This window comes from Lytechinus pictus, chromosome 4 (assembly GCF_037042905.1).
Source record: "Lytechinus pictus isolate F3 Inbred chromosome 4, Lp3.0, whole genome shotgun sequence".
In the NCBI taxonomy this organism is placed as follows: domain Eukaryota; kingdom Metazoa; phylum Echinodermata; class Echinoidea; order Temnopleuroida; family Toxopneustidae; genus Lytechinus; species Lytechinus pictus.
In genome coordinates this window covers 23,081,196-23,106,700 of record NC_087248.1, presented here as the reverse complement: position 1 = coordinate 23,106,700, position 25,505 = coordinate 23,081,196, and the positions used below count along the sequence as shown (strand labels likewise).

The following is a 25,505-nucleotide window of genomic DNA, read 5'->3' as shown; positions in this document are numbered from 1 at the left end:
ACGTTTCTCTTCCATTCCCCCTCTTTTTCTCCTTTTTCCCGTTTTTTTTTGGGGGGGGGGGCCAGCCGATTGGGGGGGGGGCGTGCCCCCCCCCCCTCCACGTAGTTACGCCACTGTCTTCAATAACTTTCTATTTAAATTGAAATTGACATACAAACAAAGGGCCATGTTGCATAAAAACGCTGTCAATGTAACTTTACCAACCAATTTTAATACTGCCCATCAGCCAGTGGCGTAGCTACGGGGGGGGGGGGGCTGGGGGGGCACGTGCCCCCCTGAGATTTGGTGTGCCCCCCCCCCAGTTGCCCCCCCCCCCCAAGAAAAAAATGGCAGAGCAAAAAAAAGAGAGAAAGAGGAAAAGAAAAAAGGAAAAGAAAAAAAAAGGAAAAGAAGAAGAAAGACAGAAGAAAAAAAGAAGAGGAAAATAAGAGGAGGAAGATCAGTAAATGAAATAATGTGAGGAGAAAACTTGCAATTAAAAAACAAATCTTTGCAAGTTACTATATAAAATGTTTGCTGGCGCTTCGCGCCAGAATTGCCTGTTTGATGAGATTCATATCTTGGTCAATAGGCTGATATGGAGCAAGTTTTGAAGTCAATATGCAAAACATATTTTAGCTCGGACATCGAGCTTTCATTATTTTTTTTTCATTTACAATTTAAGTGCTCTGTAAAATGTCCGTTTTATGGTCTACATATATCAGCATTTTAAGCTCACGCTGCGTAGTCACATTGTTTGATTTGCGAAGTTCATATTGTCTACGTGTATTCCATAATGTTCCATTAGAATGCCCAGATTCTATGTCTAAATCTAAAACATGCGCGATAGCCTGCATGTTCTTTATTTAAAACGTACTTAAATTATCCAGTTTCACATCAGAATATCAATAATTGTCTGCTCACGCTACACGATCGCATTATTAATGATACCCAATTGACTATATCCTATTTATGATTTACAAAGTATGAATAGAGTGTCCCGCTTTTAGGTCTAAAATCTCAATTTTCTTCGTCTCGCGCTTCGCGCTCGCATCAATTGTTTAGTACCATACCTATCCCATTTATTAATACAAAAAGTGCTTAGAATGACAATTTTTTGGGTGGGAATGTAAAAAAATTTGCTTACGCTTCGCGCTCACATTATTAAAATATATACCATCTTTGTGGGTAACTGTAAGCAGTCCTTAACAGGTCCCTTTTCGATAATTCTAGAACAGTTGATAAAAATTTCTGTTCGCGCTTGGCGTTCGCAGTAACCATCTAGTTACATACAAATCTTGTTCAGGATCACACATAACATTGCCCAGAAAATTAACTTTTCAGGAAAAAATACATGAAAGTAAAAAAAAAAAAAAAAAAAAATCGCTCGCGCTTCGCGTTTGCACTTTTTATAAGGCTTATGAGATTATTTCATGTTTATGTTTTTTATTTATAAGAATAAAACTAAGAAGTGACTGATAAAGGGGAAGATAATTTCGGGCCCCGTCCCCAATTGGCGAAAGTAGGATCCGCCCTTGTGACACATACACACACACACACACACACACACACACACACACAACAGAAAAATGGCCGGTGCCCCCCCCCCCCTGAAAAAGGAAGGACCCCCCAGTGCCCCCCCCCCCCCACGGGAAAAAATCCTAGCTATGCCACTGCCATCAGCCAACGAAACTAAAGGATTTTATCGATTTCCGATTGGATGGAAAAGTTATCAAAGTAACTTTTGTGCAATATGGCCCCGAAACGCACAGGTTCGATTCCTCTGCCAGCCATAGTCAACCTGCAGTTTCCCAAAGAAAACAGTCCTTGCCCGATAAATTTGACCAAGAAGGAAGTCACTAATAAAATGTTTTGGGGGTCAGAACGGCCAATGAGATACAAAGAATTAAACTAGTTTACCTGAGATTTAGACAAACGAAATCGAGTTTTCCTGTAGAAAAAGCTAGACGAGAGGGGCATATAGTTTATCCATAATTTATTAAAGGGGAATCCAGCATTGCCCATAAAACGTTGTGTTAGGAAGGAGAAAATTAAATTGAACAGAATGGTGAAAGTTTGAAAGAAATCGGACAAGCAATAAGAAAGTTATAGCTGCTTTAAAATTGAGATCACTAATACTATGTAGATTTCAAATTGGCAACTGGGTAAGTAAATTATGACAAGGGGCAAGGACAACTTTCCCATAGGCCATGTACTTTATTATTAGGGATTTGTGGTTTTCTCCTAAGTACCCATTCCCCTGGGGCAGTAATCTAAATATAAGCCAGGTAGTATATTGTTTTATGTCCTCATGAAAGAAAAATATAATTTGAAATAAAAATTTTGGGAAAAATGACATTTTAGCCATAATATGTATTGGAGTACATTGAAGAGTAGTCCTTGCCTTACATCACCATGACATCACATATGCGGCCAATTTGAAATCTCCATGGGTATAGTGATTACCAATATTTACAACTTTTAAAAATTCATAACTTTCTTGTTGTTTGTCCAATATTGTTCAAACTTTCGCCTATCAACTTGTCTGATTTTTCTTTTCCTTATAAAAATAAGTTTTTATTTGGGTTGGATTCCCCTTTAAGGATATTGTCAGGTATAAGAGCACATGTTCCATTGAGGACTATGAGAAGTATATGCTGAGTACTTATGAAAGAACATGGGCCTTGAGAAGATTTTCGAACAGAAACCCTTGCTGGTTTGGAAGTAGATTCCCCAAGCGCCGCCCCCAAAAAACTAATGATGATAATAAAATTTTTAAAAAAATTTCAATCCAAAATGAAAGTGATTATGGTAAGATTTATTTCTTACAAGTAAAAAGAAACCAAAAAAAACCCTCCAAAATCCAAAATGAAGGTGATATGGGCAAAATGTAGCATACACCAGCCTGATTTCCAGGGGTACCGTCTAGACGGTGTATAACATCCGGGGGGGGGGGGGCAGTCAAATATATTGCTGTACACACGCGTGACCAAAAAACGCGTTTAAAGGGGTGTTTTTTTTTCAGTTTTGGACGAGGTCCGCGCGTGCACTCGTTAAAGGAGAATGAAACATTTGGAACAAGATAGCTTGTGTGAAAACAGAAAAATCAAAGAAACAGATCAACAAATATTGCGAACACTAATGCTACGGAGATCCTCAAATTGGCAATACGACAAAGATGTGTGATGTCACTTGTGAACAACTCTCCCCATTACTTTAGTATTATATTTCATTTAAATTGTCTCTTTTATCACATCTATCAGTAGATCATGTGTTCTAGGAGGGCATGTAATACAGATTTTTAAAGAATACATCATGGATAAAGAGTTTGTATCACCATGAGAAAAAGCAAAAAGAGACATTTTGATGGTATTTTACAGTCCATCAAAGGGAAAGTTGTTCACATGTGACATCACACATTCTTATCGCATTGCCAATGGGAGGATCTCCATAGCATTAGTGATTGCGGTATTCAAATGCTCATAACTTTCTCATTATTTGTCCGATTTTTTCTCCAACTTTCTTTGTTCTTATTCTTTGATTTTTCTGTTTCGACACAAGCCTACTTGTTCCAAAGGTTTCATTCCCCTTTAAGGGTATCTAAAACACAGATTTTCAAGAAAGTGGTTTTGAAAGACTGGTCAATGGTCAATCGCAGTGTCATATCAGTACTTAGGGTATGGTTTTTTTTCAAAGCTTTTTTTTTTAAGATTAGCCTAACGTGTTTAGGGTGTTTTTTTTTCCTTAAGCTTTTTCCCCGGGGTCATATTCTGGCGACAACTTGTTTAGGGTCCAAAATGTGTAAATAAAGCCCACGAAGAACTTGTTCAGGTGGTTGTTTTACACACAGAGACAAAACTCGTTTAGGAGGTGTTTGGAAATAATTTGTTCACGCATGTATACAGCAATACATTTCACTGCCCCCCCCCCCCCAGCCCCGGGTATAACATACGCAGCAACCCCAGAAACTCTCGGGGGATGCTCCAGCACCCCCCTCTTCCCAGGGCCATGATGTGGAAGAGCTGTATTCACATCATAATTTCTCATGGGCATGTAATGTATTGTAAGAAAAAAAAAATCTTGTTGAAAGGATCATAGACCTGTGCAACCGTTCGATCCACTTTAGTCTATACGAGTAGATGGTCTAATTCTCAGTGTTAGGATTTCTTATAACCTCCCTTCTTGGATAGTTTTGGTAATTCCTCGAAATCGGCCTCACGGTCACCATTCTAATTAATTTGTAAATTATGAATGTGTATATGCCCTAAAACGGTCATGATGTAGATGATATGAAATGAAAAGGTGTTTTTCATGATAGATTATGCTCTTTTATGTGTGAATTTAACTCATCCATGTAACTTCAGATGGAGGGGACAACTCCCCCTAAAAAGAAAGATAGAACGGGAGAGAGAGAGAAAGAAAGAAAGAAAGAAAGAAAAAGAGAGAAGATTGAAAATATAATTGCGATTTTGTTCAGGAAAAAAATGTTCACAATAAAAAAAAATTCACACCAAAATGAAAGAGATTTTAGGTCGAATATTACATTAATTAGAACATAATTTCCATTAAAAAAAACCTTTGCGGTGATTCTACACACACGCTTCCCAGGGCCATGTTTAATTTGTTTACCCTTCATAATGCAATGTTAAAGGAACATGACGAATGTTAGTAGTAAAAAGACTAGAAACACAAAAATATTGAAATAAATAAATATGAATCTGAAATGCGCAGAGTTTTCAAGCTCACTCTCCGCGCTAGCTCGCATTCCCCCCATTTTTCTTTCTAAACTCCCTTATTTCCATGCTGTAAAAACAATAAACAACTCCCCCCCAAAAAAAAAAAAAAAAAAAAAACGCTTTTCCCACATGTTTCAAGATCATATGATTAACTTGACAATGTGAAGATGTTCATTTCATATAAGTATCACAAAATGCCCTCTAGACTATATGAAAATTCTGGAGACGCCAATTATAGGGCTTAGCTCCCTGGACCCTACCTGCCGCGGGAAGGGGAAAAGGAAGGAGAAGAGAAATGTTAGAGCAAGATAAGAAAAGAAAATGTATATGAAATAAGAAGAGGGAAATAGTTGGAAAATGAAGAAAAAAATCGAGTCATTATATAAAAATAAAAGTTTTACTCGCGCGTTATTACCTGTTTATCAAAAACGTGCTTAAACTCTCCAGTTTTCAGGTCAAAATATAAATAAATTCAGCTCGCATCATTACTTTAGGTCTTATTAGATACCTAATCCTGTTTGTAAGAAAAGAAAACACTTAAATGTATTAATGGGAACTACACCCTAAACAAAAATTATAAAATCAGCTTTGAGCATCCGACTGGGAAAAATGTGGGTGAAATTTTTTTCCGTCCCTCCCCCTAAATTTTGATGCTTCCGCCGCCAATGAGGAACTCGTCAGCTTGAAATAAAATTTGCTTTCATTATCTCATTCGGAGTAAACATCACCCTTTCTGTGATTCGTCAACTCAATGGTCCAATTTTTTGTTTAATATTTCGTTATTATGATCCTACATCTCACCTGCATGGAGGAAATTCAAGATACAATCCTAAACATTTAACTCTATCATCCAAATATCGCTTGTGCTATAGCCAAGTTATAGTTTTTGTTAGATCTCGGTGATTTTGTGTTATCCGGAATTGACGTGCAATTATTGGAAATCATTACATTGGAGGATTAGATTGTCTGCTGGGTTTCTCAGACGGTAAATGGAAATTGGATTGGAATATATCATCTTATATAACCAAGCAGTAGCTGCTTCTAAAAAAAAGTGGAACAAAGCAGAAAGAAAAGAAAAGAAGAACATGAAGGCTTTTTTTGAAATATATTGCGGAAAATTATGCAAGATTCAAATAAGTGGCAAAGATTATATTCGCTGTGGGGCATGGTACGCTGCCATTTGCGAAAATCCCTGCATTCAAGGATTTTTGCATAGACCACTTTCCTCAAGAGAAGGGTTAACACCATTTGCACAGAAAACTAAAATGGAAGGTGCGGGCCCGTTTTTTTTTTTTTTTTTTTGGGGGGGGGCTCAGGAGTAGGTCTTATCAATTGTGTTCAAAGTAAACTATTCATTATGGGCAGCCCGTCATCATGATCCCCATGCAGTAAGTGGTGCCCTGAGTCCACTGGCGGATCCAGGGGGGGGGGGAGGCACAGCGGGCACTTGCCCCCCCCCCCCTTTGAGGAGCAAAATTAAAATTTTTAATGTAAAAAATTCAATTAAAACAGAGGTGTGCCCCCTCTTTTGAAATTGATAAACTTTTTTTTTTTTTTTTTTTTTTTGCGTTTCGAGATTTTCCTCCAACCCCCCCTTTGGAAAATCCTGGATCCGCCCTTGCCGAGTCAGTTTTTTCGTTAGCCCCCTACTGTGACAAGAATTGTTATTTTTCTAACTCGTTCCCTCGACTTATTAATTATTTTTAGTCGAGGCACCAAGCGTATGTTACCCAAAAAATTTGAGGGGCCATGGCGATAATGGGGGGGGGGGCAACTTTCTAAAACTTTAAAAGGCTGTGAGCGAGCGGAGTTAAAACAAAACTAAACAAAACCTCCAAGAATGAAAAAAAAAATAACATGACGTGTTTTCCAATTACAAGCGGTCTAATTACTAGTACTGTATTTTATCATCCATCACTCGACTGGGCGTGGCCAGGCCGACCGGGGCGTGGCCTAGGCATTTTTCAGTAATCCAAAATGGCAGCATCCATGGCGTCTTCTTCTCTTGCGGGTAAAGTTGCTATCATCACAGGTATGCACCAATACTTAGCCTAATTTGAACATGGTAATGCACAACTGTAATTTTAGTAATTATTCGGAGTGATAGAAGACCGGATTTTAAGCATCAAAGTTAGGGAAATTGTTGTCTTACGGAAATGCCTGGCGTGAATCTGAATGCATCATGTGTCACTCTCCGTTCAGTTCGGGCCTCTCGGACTCGGCCTCCCGACGGCCGCTCTGCACGGCAAGGAAGACGCTTGCGTATAAACCCAGGCCATGCCAGGCAGCAGCAGGCTCTCACGCCTACTGCGCAGACTGTCGTTTTTTACTTTGTCCGTGTACGTGCACTGAATGGTGAACTGTTTTGTATTTACTTAGTTTGCCAATGCCAATTAAAGTCTTGCCTGATGCCCTGATCAAGTTTAATTAAAGTCCACAAACATGACCTTCAACTTTCAAGCTTAAATTTAATTTCACTAGAAAGTAGAATCTATATCTATTTGTCTTTTTTTTGCCTGGGCTGGGGGGGGGGGGGCATGTTTTGTCTTTTGAGTTCACTAACTGTTGTTTAGTGTTTGTTGGCATGTTGTTGAATTGATTACCAGCAACACAGATCTAGAGATGTTGATTCCTGGCTCTGCTTTATCAAATTGATGTGATGGAATTTAGCAATTCATTCACTCTGTCTCTTAGTTTTAGTAAAGTCTAAGTAGACTCTAACATTACTGAGTCAAAGATAAAATCAAATTTTGTATGAATGTCATGATAAGGACTTAAAGTGATGGTAAAGACAATAATGATGTGATGATGTGGACAAAATGATCAGATATTAACGATGAAGAAGATTGATCGGGGCCTGAGTTGAGGAGGAAAGTGATCATGTAATTGATGATGATGACAACTGAGAAGGTGAGGAGATGATGTTGACACTGGCACATATATCACTGGCATATAGATATGGGGGGGGGGGGGCTTGCCATGGATCCCCCAAATTTTCACACCCAAGAAAAAAAGAAGGGGGGGGGGAGCAGAAATGGAATAGAAAAAGGGCAAAATATGAAATTTCATTCTGAATACTATGTCAAAATCCATCAGAAAATTGATTTTTTTGTATTAATCAAATAGGTCAAATTTTTGCTCGCGACTTGTTTCGGTCACTCGCAATTTTAAAGAATTTTTGTTCAATACGTCAATTATGGCAAACGCAAAAAATAATTGGTTTATAATGTCACTAGTGGAGAGTGGGATGGCAGGCACAGAAAGTGCGAAAAGGAATGACATAAAAAAGAGAGGATATTAAAAAAATTGTCTAATTCTTTTTTGAGGATTTTGTGTCCCCCCCTCTCCCCCCAATTTGAAGGTGAATTTAATGCATCACAATTATTTTCAATAAGGGGAATCCGTCTCGGGCATAAAATGTATTGTGAGAGAGGAAAGTAAAACAGAATGGTGAAAGTTTGGAAGAATTCTGACAAGCAATAAGAAAGTGATAGCTGTTTGAAAATTGAGATTCATCGGACTATGTAAATTTCAAAGTGGCAAATGTGTATTAAAGGAAATTATGACAAGTGGTATAGGAACGACTCTCCCATAGGCTCTGTACTTAATTATCAGGGATTTGTAGTTTTCTCCTAAGTACTTCTTACCCTGGGGCAGTAATAAAAATATAACCAAGGTAGTTTTATGTCCTTGTGAAAGAAAAATATAATTTGATATAATGTCGAAAGTTGGTGGACCGGGACAGCATCCTAATCTCTTGACTCTGGACAATGACATTCATGTATTTGCAGTCCAGTGCAAATCTCCAGATGATCTGCTGTCCCATTCCACCAACTTTCGTCAAAAGCCTTTCAGCTCTCCATTGTGATTTTAATTGCATTTTCAAAGGAATAGATGTGTTGTAAAGAGGGTTTTGGGTCTTCCCTTTCTTCTCTTCATTAATCTGCGCTTTGTTCTCTCTATAACTGAAGAAGCATTTCATGGATTAATTTCAAACTTGGTCTAAGCATGGATCTTTATCTATGCTTAGACCAGGGATGTGAGAGGGTCCCAGCTTTATAGACCAAGTGACAATGGTCTATATTGATTTGTGGGTCATGAGGTTGAAATGAATGGGCCCAAAATAACCCAGGGATAGAGAAAGTAAATCGCTTTATTCTCCTCTCCTTCATATCTCAGTTCAGTTTTAAATAAAAGCTAAATGAAAGTAGTTGCAGTAAAACACTGATTTCGTGGGAAAGTCTGTAAAACCAAGGTTAAGTATTACTATATCATCGTGGATCTAGATCTGGTACAGTTACATAAACTGAACTTTTTGAAATCATATAATCTGAGCTGAAAAACGATCACACTGAAGATTGCCAACACAGATAGGTACACGTGGGACAGTGTATATTATAATTGCTGGAATAAAGACCCAACGGAAGTGCCAGAATCCGCGCTTATTTTGCTTATTTCTCAGCAATTACACAATTTCTTCCAGAATCCTTTGGCACATATCTTTAATTCATACAAACAGACACTTGGGTGGTCATTATATTGGATTCTGTAAAAAGTCATTTTGAGATCGTTACCACAACTGGCATTTATCTTTAACCAGGGCTCGACACTAGCGCCGGTCCGACGGTCCCCGACCGGTAAAAATCGCTGTCGGGCCAGGAGATTTTCAGAAATAGGAAGATTTACTGGTCCGACATGACCAGTAAAAATATCATTGTCGGGCCAGTAATTTTTCCAAAAATAGCAAGATTTATGGGTCCGACATGACCAGTAATAAAAACCATTGTTGGGCCAATAACTTTTCCAGAAATGGTCAAATTCACTGCAAACCATTTCCCCCCGTTAAATTCTGACATTCACACACAGAATACACACAGAACGAATCGCACGTAAGTGTTACTAGAGTACCATACACTACGTGTAGCCAGCCACACAACCCACGTGGTAAATTCTCTACTGGCTGCACGAACGAAGCTTGGCTAAACTCTGGCAGAAATCTCTCACAGAACTGTCAAAATTCACGGTTCACACTCATGAAAGGCTCTTATAATGTCCATATTTCCTAAAAATTGGAGTAACTCTGTCATTTGTAAGCAGTAAAAGGAGAAATTTTCACTTCTGTTTTAGTTCTAACAGATCGGGTTTCGAGTGATATCGTCTGAATACATGATAGCCCCACATATGCATTTATGTGTGTGTTGATACACTTGGTTTCTGACTTTCTTTCGTAGCTATTTTAATTGAGCCAAAAAGAAACTGATAATTTTTTTATGATGATAATTTTAACTTTCTTCCTCTGTCTTCTTCCTATCTTTCTTTCCTTCTTTCTTTTCAATCTTTCTTTGTTTCTCCCCTCTCTTCTTTAATTTTTTTTGTTACTGTCTTTCTTTTTTAATTTTCCTTTTTTTTCTTTAATTCGTTCTTTCATTCTTTCTATCCTTTAAAAAAATATTTTTTCTCTATATCTTTTTTCTCTTTCTTTTTTTTTTGTTTTGATTTCTTTCTTTCTTTAATTCTTGAGTCCATCCATCCTATATTTATCTCTTCTCTTCTTTCTTTCTTTCCTTCCTTCTTTTTACCCGTTTCTTTCCTTCATTCTTTTACTTTCTATGTTTCTTTCTTCCTTCCATCCATCATTTCTCTAACCTTAATTTTTTTTCAATTCCTTCTTTCAGCCCTTTCTCTCTTTCATTCATTCCTTCCTTTCTTCTACCTGTCTTGTTCTTTCCTTTTTCCCTTTGTTCAATCTATATCCTTTTACCTTTTCCTGCCTTTTCTTTCTTTCCTTTTTTTGACTGCTTGCTTCCTTTCTCTTTCTTCTTACATTCCTTCCTTTCTTTGTCTCTCAGTCTTTCTTTTTTTTCTTCCTTTTATCTATTCTTTTACCTTTTCTTTTTTTATATTGCTTGCTTGCTTCCTTCCTTCCCTTCCTTCTTTATTCATTTCTTTCCTTCTATCTATCATTTTACCTTTCCTTTATTTCGTCCTTTCTTCCTTCTTTCAATCATTCCTTCTTTTATTTCTTTCTTTTTTCCTTCTTTCCATCGGCTCCTTTTACCCTTTCCTTTTTATTGCTTCTTCTTTCTTTCCTTCACTACTTTCTGTCTTTTGTTCTTTCTTTCTTTATTGCTTGCTTCATTTCTTTCCTTCATTCCTGTATTTCTTTTTTTTTGTTCTTTCTTTCTTATTTTTGTTCTTTCTTTATTCCTTCCTTCCTTTCCTTCTTTCTTTTCTTTTCCTTCCTTCACATCTATCCTTTCTTTACCTTTTCTTTCTTTTTCTTCCTTCCTTTCTTCATTCCTTTGTTTTATTCTTTCTTTCCTTTCTTTCTTTCTATCTTTCTTTTTTTTTTTTTTTTTTTTTTTTCTTTCTTTCTTTCTTTCTTCGTTTCTGTCTTGCTTTCTTTTTGTCCTCCATTCCTTCATTTTATGGGGGGGGGGGTAACGAAAGGCTAAAAAAATAAACTTGTGCCTTTTTTAAATGTTTTTCTTTATTTTTTGGGACCAGTAGATTTTAGGTTCGGACCAGTAAAAATTGAAAAACTGGGTATCTACTGGTTCGACATGAATAGGTTAGACCAGTAGAAAAAATGGGTTAGTGTGGAGCCCTGCTTTAACTCAAATAGTCTTCAGACTTCACAAAAACCAGGTTTACATAATGCATACAACTACAAGGTTGAAGAGTCAAATGCCAGGTTGAATGGTACATGTATGTCTACCATCTTACATATCAAGGGTCCTTTCCAGGACACACCCTAAAAACCAACCCAAAAGTTGTTTCTATTCATTCCACACCTGGCCTGGTGCAGGTATACAATACAGGCTGACCTGTATTGTTACATAACTTTCTTTCATTCACTTCAGGCTCTATGCCCAAGAGTTATGCTTGCACCTGTTCGTATTTTACGTAACTTTCTTTCATTCAGGCTCTATGCCCGAGAGTTATGCTTGCACCTGTATTTCATCGTTTCACTACAAGGTCAAAGGGGTCCTTCTTTTCTCTTGTATACAATTATAGGAGCCAGCTCAGGGATAGGAGCAGCAACAAGCATCCTCTTTTCTCGGCTTGGATCAAAGCTAGTCCTAGCAGGTCGAAAGGAGGATAACTTGAAGAGGACGAGAGATGCGTGCATGCAGACAGGAGACGAGGAGGTATGATTTTCTCATTTCTTTTCATTTTATTTCCATATCCAATGAACAAATATAATTCAAGTGACATGATACGCCTTGTAAAACAATGTAAACAATGAAATTAATTAAACAATGAGTTATAATGTGCAATAGGCTGTTTATATAACAAGTTGTGTGTGGGGGGGGGGGGGACTGCTGAAAAGCCAGGTCTGTATTAGATTACAGTCCCCTATAACTTAGATTTAAAAATAGTGATTTTATGTAAAAAGGTGAAAAGAGAAAAAGATACACATAACATGGAATTTGGGGAGAGAGTTCCATGATATATGTCCCCTATGCTTTAAAAATTGCACATAAAAACTTTTCTTTTTGTCTCCTTATTTGTGAAAGTTTACCTTTGATAGGATTTGAGCGCAGTCCTCCTTCTCAATCAGTCTCCAATGTAACTCTCGTCTGTCTCCCAACTCCTTGTGATAGCAGGATTTGCTAAAAAGCTTGGGTTTCAAATGATTATATACATACGTTGATATTGCGATAAGACTAGTCTGTGTAGACTTCAGCAGATCTTTCTTCTGATTACAGTGTAAATAATCACTGCCATTGGGTTGGAAATTACTTTCACTACATGTAGATGTTTTGATGGAATAAAGCCACATTTGGGTATGTGCCCACCTATCCTTGCTAAATGTCTTAGATAAAAGGTTCTGCTTATATTGTGTTTCTTATTTACTATTTTCTTTAATTTTGCTTTCATAATGAAGAAAATATTTCAGTTATCATTCTGAAACAGTTATAACGGATTTAAGTGTCACAAGGGTTAATAAATAGAACATGTGATTGTAGAGATTTGTGCTCCATTTGGCTCTTAAACCACAACTTTAAACCAGGGTTTAACTTGAAACCGAGTTCAGAACACGGACCATTGTGTCCTATTCATATGGTTAATGTACGCATCCTTTTTTTGTTGACGTCTTGATTATTCTAATAGCCTCTTCTGGTCGTCGGGGAGCTGAGAGATGGTTCATACAGAGAAAACCTTGTGGAGCGGACGGTGGAGAAGTATGGAAAGCTGGATATTTTGGTGAGGGATTATTTTCAGATTATATCTTTAAAAATTACAAATTTTTCCATATAACACAAGTTATGTGTATATATTCAAATCAATGAAGAAAAAGCAAATAAGCATGCCAATTAAAATTTAGTTGTGATTGGATATTCAGGTCTTTATTCTTTGATATTTGTAGGGGATGGCCATTTTCTATCTATAGGGCATGATTAGATATTATAACACAAATGGGGAAAAATACATAGGCACGACATCAGAGCTGCCAATTCATAGGATTTTATATCATTTTAAAGCTTAGGATATGCTTTTTCAAGCAGAATAAAAATGTCGAAATTCATTCTGATTTCCCCTACGGTGGCCGCACCGCGAGTCTTAAAACAGCCGTTTTATTCATTTTTATTCAAACCACCTATAATTAGCTGGTACAAAAAGTGTTAAAACGGTTGTTTTTGACTTGCCATACGCCCACCGTAGAGCAAATGTGACAGATATTGTGGGTTTTGGGGTGACAGAGTAACACTACTCACTGAGCTCTCTTTATTTATTCAGGTCAACAATGCTGGGATTATATCTCTAGGATCTATTGAGAACAGTACAATGGAGAATTACGACACCATGATGGATATTAATGTTCGGTATGATCTCTTCTTTTTACCTTTTTTTTATCATATGCTTTATTGGTTTTATAATCATGAACATAACTATTTCTGCCCCCTGGCATTCTCATGGTTAATTTCTATTCCTATATATTCTTTGATACTTGAATTGTACGTATTCTTCATGTAATTTTCATTTTGCCGAATAAATAATAATAATAATCACAGTATTTATATATCATTAGTATTAACATGTATATATAATTAATTCCTTAGTCCTATTAATATTATGTAGTAAATGTTATCATCTATATACATGTATACATGTATAGAGTGTAATTTTCATTTTGCCGAATAAATAATAATCACGGTATTTATATATCATTAGTATTTACATGTTTATATAATTAATTCCTTAGTCCTATTAATATTACATGTATGTAGTAAATGTTATTATCATCTATATACATGTATATAGAGTGTTCTAGCGATGCATTAAAAATGTGTATTTTGGTCTGCATCAATTGCCCTTGCAATATCAGAGCGTATCCCTCAAAAGGACCGAAATCTGTTGAATATCCCACAGGATCCTGTACAAAATTTGCTATTGAATATGAGAGCATATTCAACAGTTTAATGGGCATGCGCGAATGCGTGAAACGTACAACACGTGCAATAATGAAAGTAATGTGATGCGCAGCATAGAGCACAATTATGCTTGATGACGTCGTAATGAGTTTCATGCAAGTTGCATGTTGACAACCAAAATTGATCCTATAAGTGATGATGGCATAATGTGAAAGTGATCCATGACTCGTTCAATCAAATTGCTCCCTCTTTTTTTTTTGGGGGGGGTATAGATGATAATAATTATATTGGATGGCTTTATTTCATGAAATACCAGAAATATTCCACTCATTAGGGCCAATATTCCACGTATCACAGATGAGTGGAATATTTTCCCCGAACTCTTGGGATATTTCTGGTATTCCATTCTGAGCCATCCAATATAATATAATTATTTTTGTTTTGTTTTGTAGCCTTTTTTTATCATGATTATATTTTAATGTATACATTTCATAATATTCTTGTGTATTTTGTTAAACTGAGATTAAGTGATCATATTGTTGTAAAGTGCATTGAAATATTAATGGAATGCGCTATATAAACTTAACTTGTATTGTCATTGGTAACAATTACAGGAAAAATCAAAGTACTAACAGTAGCAAAAGTAATAAGCATAAATCACAAAAAAATATATAAATGACAAGAAGTTACATTTTGACAATATGAGAAAAGACAAGCCTGCCACTGCAATCTCTTCTTAAATTGCATTTAAAGGGATGGTTTAATTTCAGGGTCTTAAAGGGATGCTCTGGGCTGAAGATATTTATATCTAAATAAATAGAGTAAAATTCACAGAGCAAAATGCTGACAATTTGATCAAAATCGAATAACAAATAAAGAAGTAATTGAATTTTAAAGATTTGCTTTATTCCGATGAAACAGTTCTAGGCATGTCTTCATGAATATTTATTACGTGGGCTGATGATGTCACATCCCCACTTTCCTTTTTCTCATGTTATTACATGAAATCATAGTTTCATTTTTTTTCATAAATGTGTAAAGGATGTGTCTCCATTATGATGAAATAAAAAGTTGCAGCAAGAAAGAAATAACTAATGCACTTAATCAGTTGTCAATTCAATTGTTTTAGTTCTTGGTAGAAAAATTTTGAATAAACATAATTTCATATAATAAAATACAAAAGAACAAGTGGGGATATGACATCATTGGCCCACCTAATGAGTATTCATGAAGACATGCCTAGAACTGTTTCACCGGAATAATGCAAATCTTTAAAATTTAATAACTGTTATTCGTTACCCGATTTTGATCAAATTTTCAGCATTTTTACTCTATTTTTTTAATAGTGAGATCTATATAAATATCTTCAGCAGAAGCATCCCTTTAAGATTTGTTTCCGTGCATATCATTCAGTTATTAATCCAAACACTATTCCACTGAGCCACAGCAGCTCTGAAATATATATTTTAAAAATATTTTTTTCATTTATGATTATAATGCTGAAATCAATCCAAAGACCATTCCAACTATTCCACTGAGCCACAACGCCTCTACACATATGTCTGAAGTACATATTTTTAAAATTATGATTAATTATCTAGGTCTGTGTTCCATCTGACATCATTAGCAGTACCTCACCTCATTGACACCAGAGGAAACGTAGTAAATGTATCCAGTGTGAATGGTCTACGAGCAGTGAGTACCTGTCATTTATTTGTTTCACAAACTTAACTGTGGAACAATGATAATAATAATATTATTTAAGTGACAATTTTATGTTTGAAAAATGATTTAAGCGTCAAAGAAAGAAGAGAGAAGAAGAAGAACGATGAAAGACAAAGAAAAAAAGAAAAGGGAGATATTTGAGGAGAAAAGGGGAGGAGGAGAGGAAGGAGAATAAAGCCAAAGGAGACAAAGAAAGAGGAGGAATAGAACAACAACAAAACAACAGGAGGCAGGAAGAGGAGTACAAGATAGGGAAGAAGATGGAGAAGTAGAAAGCTAGTCTGCAGGCACAGACCCATATTTTACACTTTAACCATAACAGGTCTAGAGTGAAGACTAGACTCCAAAGACTCTGTCAAAGAGCCAGCCACAGTACATAGTGAATCTAGCCTCACTAATTCAGACTCTGCATTATGCACTGTGCAAATTGCGAATACCAAGGGTCTGTGCCTGCAGACTAGTAGAAAGCCTAGGAAGACAAATAAGGAAATGATGAAGGAGAGAAGAAGAACAAGAGCAACAGAAAAAACAAGAGGGAGGAAGAGAAGAAGAAATGATTTCAGAAATTTAAGCGCACTGGTTTTCCTTACGCTCCTCCTTTTTTCAAATGATTTTATTCATTGGAAAATCTTCATTCAAGACTAATCTGGTAATTATTTATTTTATTATTTTCAGTTTGCAGGAGTTTTGAGTTACTGCATGTCAAAGGCCGCTTTGGACCAGTTTACAAGATGTGCTGCACTGGGTGAGTTACACTCAAGGCTTGTGTGATATATCGTGCAATTCAGTTATCTGTGCTGTTATTCAAAATGATACTTAATCCAGACTTTGAAGTAGTTTACTAATTATTTTGCTTTATGGGAAAATACCTCAATGTCTTTGGTATTCAAATCTATTTTTGGCTTGGTATTTCGCTTAAATTTAAGTCAGCCTCTTATCTGGCTTAAGTCTGGCTTGCGTGCAGTAAACAAGCATGCATATACACAGTCATACACACCGTGCACAGATTAATATATTTTCTGCTTTTATCAAAACTAACCAGGTTGAACTCCTTCTTTAACTGTTTGCTGCTTTGTATTCTATTATATTCTATTCACAATACACACAGAGAGAATTAAGTCTATTGTTCATACACAACATACACATTAATGATGTGAACATCGCATTGTACTGTGTACACAACAAAGCTTTTCTTTACAATGAACCAATCAAAGCTATTGTGAGCTGAATTAGCAGAGCCCATGCAAACCCCTCTTTAGGTTGCACCATGAAATAAATGTGGCACGGGAGTGATGCTTTCTGTGGCAGGCAAAGAGTTAAAACTTGATTTTAGATTGAACTATAATGGAATGTTTTGTTTTTTCATTTTTTATTTCACAGATCTGGCCCCTAAAGGAGTGAGGGTGAATTCTGTTAAGTAAGCATTTCTGTAAACTATAATCAGGAAATATTTTTCCCTGTCATAAATCTGACAGTTATTCCTGTAAAAATTTGAAGCAGCACTTACTCTGGAAGGAGAAAGAAACAATGAGCAAAACTTGACAAATGATCCTCTTGTACTTGCTTATCTTTTTGATGTACATGCTAAAAAAAAAAGAGGTTTACAACATCTTGTATTTGGTTGTCTATTTTATGGATGAACATGTTGTAAAAGGTTTATATAATAATGATATGTTCCACTTGTATAGCGCAGCTACGATAATTGCATGTATTCTATTGCGCTTGTTACTTGGTATAATGTTATTACCCCGGCTGTGGCTGAGCCGCTGTATAGGCACTAAAGCATTCAAGGAATAAATCCTACCGGGTACCCATTCACCTGATAAAAGTTATCAATCAAACTGGAATTATACTTAAGGAGTTAATATGTGTATGTATTTTTGTAGCCTACATGTAGGAACTACAGTATCTGAGCTGCAGGGGGGGGGGGGGGGGGCTCAGTTAAAAAAAAATTGATTAAGATAAACAGAAGGGATGCATGTTACATGTACAGACAACCAAACTGAAATTGTGTTTTTGAGATATGTATTTTTGTTTTCTGTTCCGTAGCCTGTGAAGGAAATGTAATTGAGCCGTAGAAGAAGGGGGTAGGGGACTTGTTTTCAATTGGAATACTGGTAACATGAAAAATCATAAACAATAACAAAAGAGATACATGTATTAACAATCAAACTGGAATATTTTTGAGAGGTTGATTTATTTTCCCATGTTTTTGTAGCCGCGTGAGTAACTATAACTGCGCTACAGAAGGGGGGAGGATGTTGTTTTCAATGGAAATACCAGGAATTAAGATAAACTGTAACAATAGAGATAAATGTATAAACAATCCAAATTTGATTGTATTTTTGTTTCCTTTTTCTCTTTCTGTAGCCCTGGAGTAACAATAACTGAACTGCAGAAGAGAGGGGGTCTAAGTGATGAAGCCTATGCAAATGTAAGTTGAAAAGTATGATGATAATTATGATAATAGAGTAAGATTGACAGAAAAGGCAGTGCAAAAGAGGAGCCTTTTTATGACGATGGATAGTTTTTTGGCAGTAATTCAGGCAAAAATCTCTCAGATCAAACTTCTGTTGCTTCTGAACAAAATTAGCCTGGGCCCCATCTTACAAAGAGTTACGATTGATCCAATCAATCGTAACTCTATGGAAGTCCATCAGTGTCATAATTTTTTCTACAGGAAATTCGCACAATGTCCTTTGTAAACAGTGAATTAAAAAAAAAAACAATGCATGAAAGTACATCATAGTTCGAAAATATTTAGAACAAACATGCATAATAGACGTTTCATAATTGACGTTTCTGGCCGTCCATAGTTGTGATTGATCAGATCCATCACAACTCTTTGTAAGATGGGGCCCTGGTGTACATGTATGTCTGTATCACTCCTAGGCATGTTTAGTTGTTGCAGTGTCTTTTAAGCAGGATTGGAGGTGCTAAGCATCTTTCACAGCAGCTTTCCTTGGATTCTGCCATTGTGCATCTTGGATGAAATGTGAGAATTGAAATATACTATTCTGAGATAACTATTAATGATATATAAACTTAGATTAGTCTACAATTTACTCCTTGAAATGCCCCAGCGCTGTAAAAGGCTGCGGGGCTAAAGCCAGGGTAATAATATCCAAGTCCTTTGGAAGCGCATAGAGACGTTATTTATAATGTGTTATGCGCTATACAAGAACTGTCTATTATTATTATTACAATAATATTTGTATGGAGAAACTAAATAAATATTTTAAGAGGAAAGGGTCTTATTTTGGTACTTGGTAACATGACTATTGCAATATGAATGTAGTAGGTAGTGAATTTGTGTGTTATCATTCAAGTGGACCTATAGTACAAGACTATGCTGCTCAGAAAATTGTATTAAAGAGAAATTCCAGTATTTGCAGTAAACACTGATTTCATGAGAAAGTCTGTAAAACAAGGCTTAATTGTCAGTATATCATCGAGGATCTAGATCTGGTACAGTTACATAAACTGAACTTTGTGAAATCTTGAAATCTACGCTGAAAAATGTTCACACTGAAGATCACCAACACAGATAGGCACACGTGGGACAGTGTATTATTATTGCTAAAATAAAGACCCGACGGAAGTGACCGAATCCGCGCTTATTTTGCTTATTTCTCAGCAATTACACAATTTCTTCCAGAATCCTTTGGCACATATTTTTTATTCATACAAACAGACACTTAGGTGGTCATTATATTAGATTCTGTAAAAAGTCATTTTTAGATCGTTACCAAAACTGGAATTTATCTTTAAGCTATAGGAACCTGGCCAGATTTGAGTTGTTGCTATACTACAGGGCTACTGGTTCGAATTTGCTTTAAAACATGAATTTTGTGAAAACGATCCAACGTCGGTACCTCACAACTGGTCCGATGAATTGGAAACATATATATATTCTTTCTTTGATTGCAGTTCTTGGAGAGGAGTAAGATGACGCACGCCCTCGGCCGCCCAGGAGAAGCCAGTGAGATTGCGGAGAGCATTGCTTTCCTAGCGTCGGATGCATCGTCATTCATTACTGGAGCCACCTTGCCAGTAGATGGCGGCAGACACGCCATGTGCCCAAGATAAGAGTTACATGTTTACGTGATTGTAACGATCCATGTCCATTCATCATCATTCAAATCGGTCAGCATTTTCCCTTTTAAAAAGGGTTATTATTGACTCTAACTCCCTGATTACACTCTCTATTTGCACTTCTTTCCGTCTTGTGCATCCTCCTCGTTCAGACCTACCTTACTGCTTTCCTTCTTCACCATATCTTTCCATGTAACCTTTGGTCTTCCATTTTCTCTTATGCCGTCTTCTGCTCATGCCATCCACTGTAACAATTAATTTATTCATGATATAAAAATGTATGTGTAATATGCGTCTTCAGTCATTGCTGGAGCCATCTTGCCAGTAGATGGCGGCAGACATATTTTCCCAAGATAAGGCTTGTATGTTCATGTGATCATTATGACAAAGCAATTCATGTTATTAATGGAATAATAGGCCTATGTGTCACCCATTACTATTGCCATCTTGCCAGTAGATGGCGGCAGACATGATATTCGCCTATTATGTATGTTCATGTGTTTATAATGACTGATCCATTCATGACATCAATCGAATAGTATGTGTCATTCATTACTGGAACCATCTTGCCAGTAGATGGCAGCAGACATGATATGTGCCAAACACAAGGGTAATATGTTTATGCCATTATAATGATTACTCAATTCATGATTTTGATAGAATATGTGTCATCATTTGAGAGATATGAAATAATTGAATAATTCATTACTGGAGCCATCTTGCTAGTAGATGGTAGCCTATGTGATATGTGCCAAACATAACTATGTGATTATATTTATTGATCAATTCATGATATAAAGATAAACATGTATGTGCCATCATGCATTACTTGAGCTGCCCTACCAGTACATGGCGACAGACATACGTGCCCGAGATGAAAGCTCTATAGAAATTTTTGTTTCATTCATTCATTGTATGATGATCATGTAAATATAATTGCTCAGTGCACAGTGCGCACACTGTTTTGAGTACTAAATTCCATAAGGGCAAGCTATTGTCAATGTGTTGTCAAAGGGGAATTTTTAGATGTTTAATCTTTGTGAAACACCCCTTTGGATGAACTTGTGAAGTGAAAACGAAGCCAGAGTTGAATACGGTCTATATTTGACAATTGGAGAACAACTCTCCTTTTTTTTTCAAAGACAAAGTAAAACCTGTTTTTTGCCAATATGCATCATGATATAAATGTTATAATTGTATTCAATCTTTATAATAGCACTTTATGTAAATGTTTGTAAGTGCTTCATATTATTATCCCAGTTGTAGCATGATTAGTCACTGTATTAACAGTGGCTGTAGATCTGTCTTGAAAGTGGGGGGGGGGGGGCTGACCAGGCAATAAAGCACAATCATGTAATTTTTTTTGTACACTGTTATTAATAGAAGTTGGGAGAGGCCTTCAGCCCCTAGCCACCCCCCCCCCCCCCCCCCCCCGTTCTCTGCCAATGAACAAGGCACTCAGCATTCAAGGAGAATTCTAACCTCTTGGTACCCCATTCACTTCACCAGGGTGGATAGTGGTAAATGTGTATAAATGCTTTATTTATTCATACCAGTCAAAAGACGGGAGAGCAAAGTACAAACAAAATAAATGGTTACATAATAAAGAACTAAAAAATGACAGTTTGGGACCCCAAAGAAGCACAGCTTGTAATCAGGGGGCCCCTGCATATGGTATTTTACTCAAACATGGAATAACTATGAGAGAAAAAAATATTTACAAGGTATTAACAGATTACAACAGAAACATTACCCTCACGCAAGCATACGCACACTCACACCCACACAGACAAACACACGCATTCACACTCCAAAAATGTCACCCCCCGGTCAACTGACAATTGGTGGGTGTTTCATAAAGCTGCTCGTAAGTTAAGAGCGACTTTAAGAACGACTGGTGAACCTTTCTTATGCGCTTGATCATCGTCAATGAATATACCATTTCCCCCGCATTTTCCACAAGAAAGGACTACCAGTCGTTCTTAAAGTCGCTCTTAACTTACGAACAGCTTTATGAAACACCCACCTGGGGGGTGTTTCACAAAGATTAAAGTATGACCTAGAGTCGCACTTAAATACCAAGTTGCGTACGGTATGAAAGGCTTGACCGCATTGGTCAGATTGTGTCATGAGGACGCGCACTAATGCGTATCTATCAATAAGATCGCGCGTTGCATATCATGTACGCTTCGGCATTTAAGTGTGACTTAAGTCATACTTATATCTTTGTGAAACACCCCCCTGGTCTTAAATTTATCAAGTAGGTATTGATGACATAATGCCCAATGATAGCCTAGTGTTGCAATGGGATTTGAACCCATTGTCACAACTGTGGTAAATGGTGGTGACTTTTTACCGGATTGCTAAGGAGGCATAAATGCTTTTAAGCAAGCAACCAGAGGAATAAGTGGAATACACAAATAAAGAGTCCCGTTCAAAATTGAAAGGTAAAAGCTCAATCTATTTCTTTATTATAAAGTAATGTGAATGCCGTCTTTAAACTCTACTCTCACATTCTCCATGTGAGATTCACTGGCGTTTGAACAATATTAATTTAGAAAATTATTTTTTTTACAACAGGTCCACTCAGCTTCTCATTTTTCCTTCTAGCAAGATGATGCATTCTTATCTTGATGTAAGATAAAGCAATACGCTTGATAAGAACAGAGATATGATTATTGTCAGCTTCACAATCAAACATATGGTCAGACAGGGTATTGAAGATGACATGGCAATTGACCTCTCCTAGAACAGCAGATGAAATGGCATTAATAAGTCCAGACGCCTGAGGAAGGTCTCCTCTTGTTACATTCAGTAACCTCTGAAAGCACTTCTCTGCTGTTTCACATACTTTTGCAACGTCAAGAGAAGGTCTGACCAAACCACCTCTATTTTTCTTTTCGAGCAAACTTCCTGGCATGACCTCTCCTGTAGTTAATGCAGCAATGCACTCTTCGCAAGAAAGATGATTTTCTGACATCTTTACAACATATCCAGCAATATATGCTATCACACAGTTCTTATAATCAGAAAGAGTAGAGACGTTGGGTGTATCTGCGTAATCATGATCCGACTCGAAATGGGTTCCTTAAAGTCAGGTCATACTTCCTCATTAAGAGCATGTCACTATCATTGCGTACATTGGCAGCTCTTGTTGTTGCACTAGAAACATGAATGCTTGTCTTGGGCTAGGCAGTTCCCATTAACTCCTTCAATTCCCTGTCGAACAAGCATCTTCCTGTATGATGTTGAGAATTCTCTAGCAGTAGGATTGTTGTTGCTACCCAAGGATGACCACATAGCACAGAAGAAAAGTTCTAGATGGTCCTGACTCATCTTATAGGTAAGAAGATACTTCAGTTTGCTTCTCATACATATTCTGCACACTCTTTATGCCAGCTAAGAAACCAATGAATGGGGTCTTCCGTGGAGTGGTGAACATTTTCCTGCCACCTGCATCAGTTAGCTTGGCGATGTACTCATAGGCATCTGATATGAATGGTTGCTACACGGGATAATTTGATTGCTTAAGTGGTCCCTTAAGGCCTCTTGCTTTGGGGTTCCGTGAATTGAGGACATCGAACAGACTGTCGGTTGTGCATATGAATTTGATGGTGGCATCACAACCTTGAAATTGTGGAAGCCCTTGATCTCTCAAAAACACAATGGCATCTGCAACGCTAGTGTTTAGTGTTTGAGCTGCCAAGTTCACTTTCATTTTCTGTTTTTGCCACTCCATATGTGCATTCTTCAATTTGTTACCCAATCGGAGCCCTTCGTCTTCTTGGATATTGTGAAGCTCTCTGATGTACTGCCACTTGATGAGTTCCTTTCAATGTCCTTGATAATACCATATGATACCAGAGTGTTCCTCATCAATCCGTTCTGTTTTATATAGTCATTATAGTCAAAGTTACTTTAGTTCGCATTAGTTCTCATTGTTTATACCTTACTCCGATTGATGTTGTACTTCAAATTTGACTATGTATTGTTTGATTTTGTTGTGCTTTGTGAACGGAAAATGAATAAATCTAAAATCTAAAATCTAAAATCTAAATCTAAAAATATGAGCATATGACAAATATCTAGGAACACCTGCACTTGATGACTTGGATTCTGCGGATGTGGAAACGACAGTGAAAGGTCTGGAACTGTCATCTTTGCTCCGAGTGTTTCCAGCATACTGAAATGGCACGATGGGCCATCACACGTGAGAGACCTGATCCATATGCCAACATCCGATAGCTTGCTGATGCGTTGCTGTACCAAATTTGCTCTTTCCTGCCCAGTCATTCCATTAATACAAAAATAACCAACAGGAATCTTCCATGCCGCATTCAGGGGGACAACCATAAATACAAGTGCCTCGGTAGCTATGGGATTGGAGTCATCATTGCAGTCTGTGCCCATATCAATATATCCATGGAATTTTTTACCATCCCACTGCACATTTTTTTTTATTGCCATCTCATCAATCATCAGACTACACACAAGTTCATGTCCTTTCTCTTTAGCCACCTTGGCCTCAGCTTCAAGAGAGGAGAAAGCTTCCGCTGTGAATCCTGGCTGCCCATCTATAGTAGAAACCTGAAACCTTGTCTGTAACAAAGAAAATGGAACAAATTAAAAACCACTCAACACAGTATGGAACGTATAATGCTGTGGATATCAAAACGTGACAGGAAAACCATACAATGGATTAGAAGCCAGACTAGAGTATTATACATAATCAAAGCAATTAAATCAATGAAATGGAAATGAGCTGGCCAGCTTGCAAGGTCACATGGCACAGACAAAAATGCATCACAGAATGGAGACCATGGCTAGGATCACAAAATCGGGGTAGACAAAATTTGAAAAAATCAACATCAACATCTATTATGCATGTTTGTTCAAAGTATTTTCTAGCTACGATGAATATTAATGCATTCATCGCTTTCTTGAAAATTCACTGTGCTTCTCTTTGCATACAATGGACATTGTGCACATTTTTTATAGAAAAAATTATGACAGCTTTGGAGGCAATTTATGAAGTCCTAGTTCAAACATTTTCAGTCCCATAGAGTTACGATTGATAGGATCAATCGTAACTCTTTGTAAGACGGGGCCCAGGTCATCCGATGATCTTTGAGTGAGCATCGTGTAAACTTGTAAGTAGTTGATCAGGTGAAATGTTTTTGTACATATGTCAAAATTCCTTTCTTTTTCGATGTTCTGTGAACCGAATTTTTTTCTTCAAAAGTACTCAAAATTTTGGTCATCATCCAGGGACTTGTTCGATATTAAAGAATCCTGATATGCTTCAGAATCAGGAGGAAATGATTTTTCTAGTTCTTGGAGAAAGAAATCATATGCATTAGTCAACAAAAATGCATTAAACAATTCACAGACAACTTCGGAGGCAATTTACGAAGTCCCAATTCAAACATTTTGAGCTGTGTCTGATCATACTGCGATTTATCAAAATGCAGGCTACATACGTGAATATGCCTCACCCTTGAGTGATCGAAAACACGGTGTCTTTTAATAAAGTTAATCCAGGCCATTTGGTAGGAGCTAAACCTACCTCCAGGTCGAGGCATGGACCTGG

General features: G+C 37.0%; 1 protein-coding gene across 2 annotated transcripts; it reads left to right on the top strand.

Annotated features, from left to right (window-relative positions):
• The first annotated feature begins 6,661 nt into the window (after positions 1 to 6,661).
• Positions 6,662 to 24,518, top strand: LOC129259320 (3-oxoacyl-[acyl-carrier-protein] reductase FabG-like). Of its 2 annotated transcripts, XR_010293416.1 has the most exons (10): positions 6,662 to 6,747; positions 11,733 to 11,866; positions 12,834 to 12,926; positions 13,461 to 13,546; positions 15,697 to 15,790; positions 16,496 to 16,565; positions 17,201 to 17,237; positions 18,191 to 18,254; positions 19,751 to 21,782; positions 22,128 to 22,351. XR_010293416.1 is itself a non-coding variant. In XM_064098670.1 (9 exons), the coding sequence occupies exons 1-9, from the start codon at positions 6,693 to 6,695 to the stop codon at positions 19,907 to 19,909; spliced, it is 792 nt and encodes a 263-aa protein (XP_063954740.1). In that variant the 5' UTR covers positions 6,662 to 6,692; the 3' UTR covers positions 19,910 to 24,518. The 2 variants fall into 2 exon arrangements, 1 of the variants encoding a protein (XP_063954740.1); XM_064098670.1 differs by having other exon boundaries at positions 19,751 to 24,518.
• The last annotated feature ends 987 nt before the right edge of the window (positions 24,519 to 25,505 follow it).

Bases quoted from the DNA above. Each gene is read 5' to 3' on its own strand.
- LOC129259320 (XM_064098670.1), top strand. From the start codon at position 6,693: ATGGCAGCATCCATGGCGTCTTCTTCTCTTGCGGGTAAAGTTGCTATC. The intron at 12,927-13,460 runs GTGAGGGATTAT...TTATTTATTCAG, and splicing joins ATGGAAAGCTGGATATTTTG to GTCAACAATGCTGGGATTAT. The intron at 13,547-15,696 runs GTATGATCTCTT...TTAATTATCTAG, and splicing joins ATGATGGATATTAATGTTCG to GTCTGTGTTCCATCTGACAT.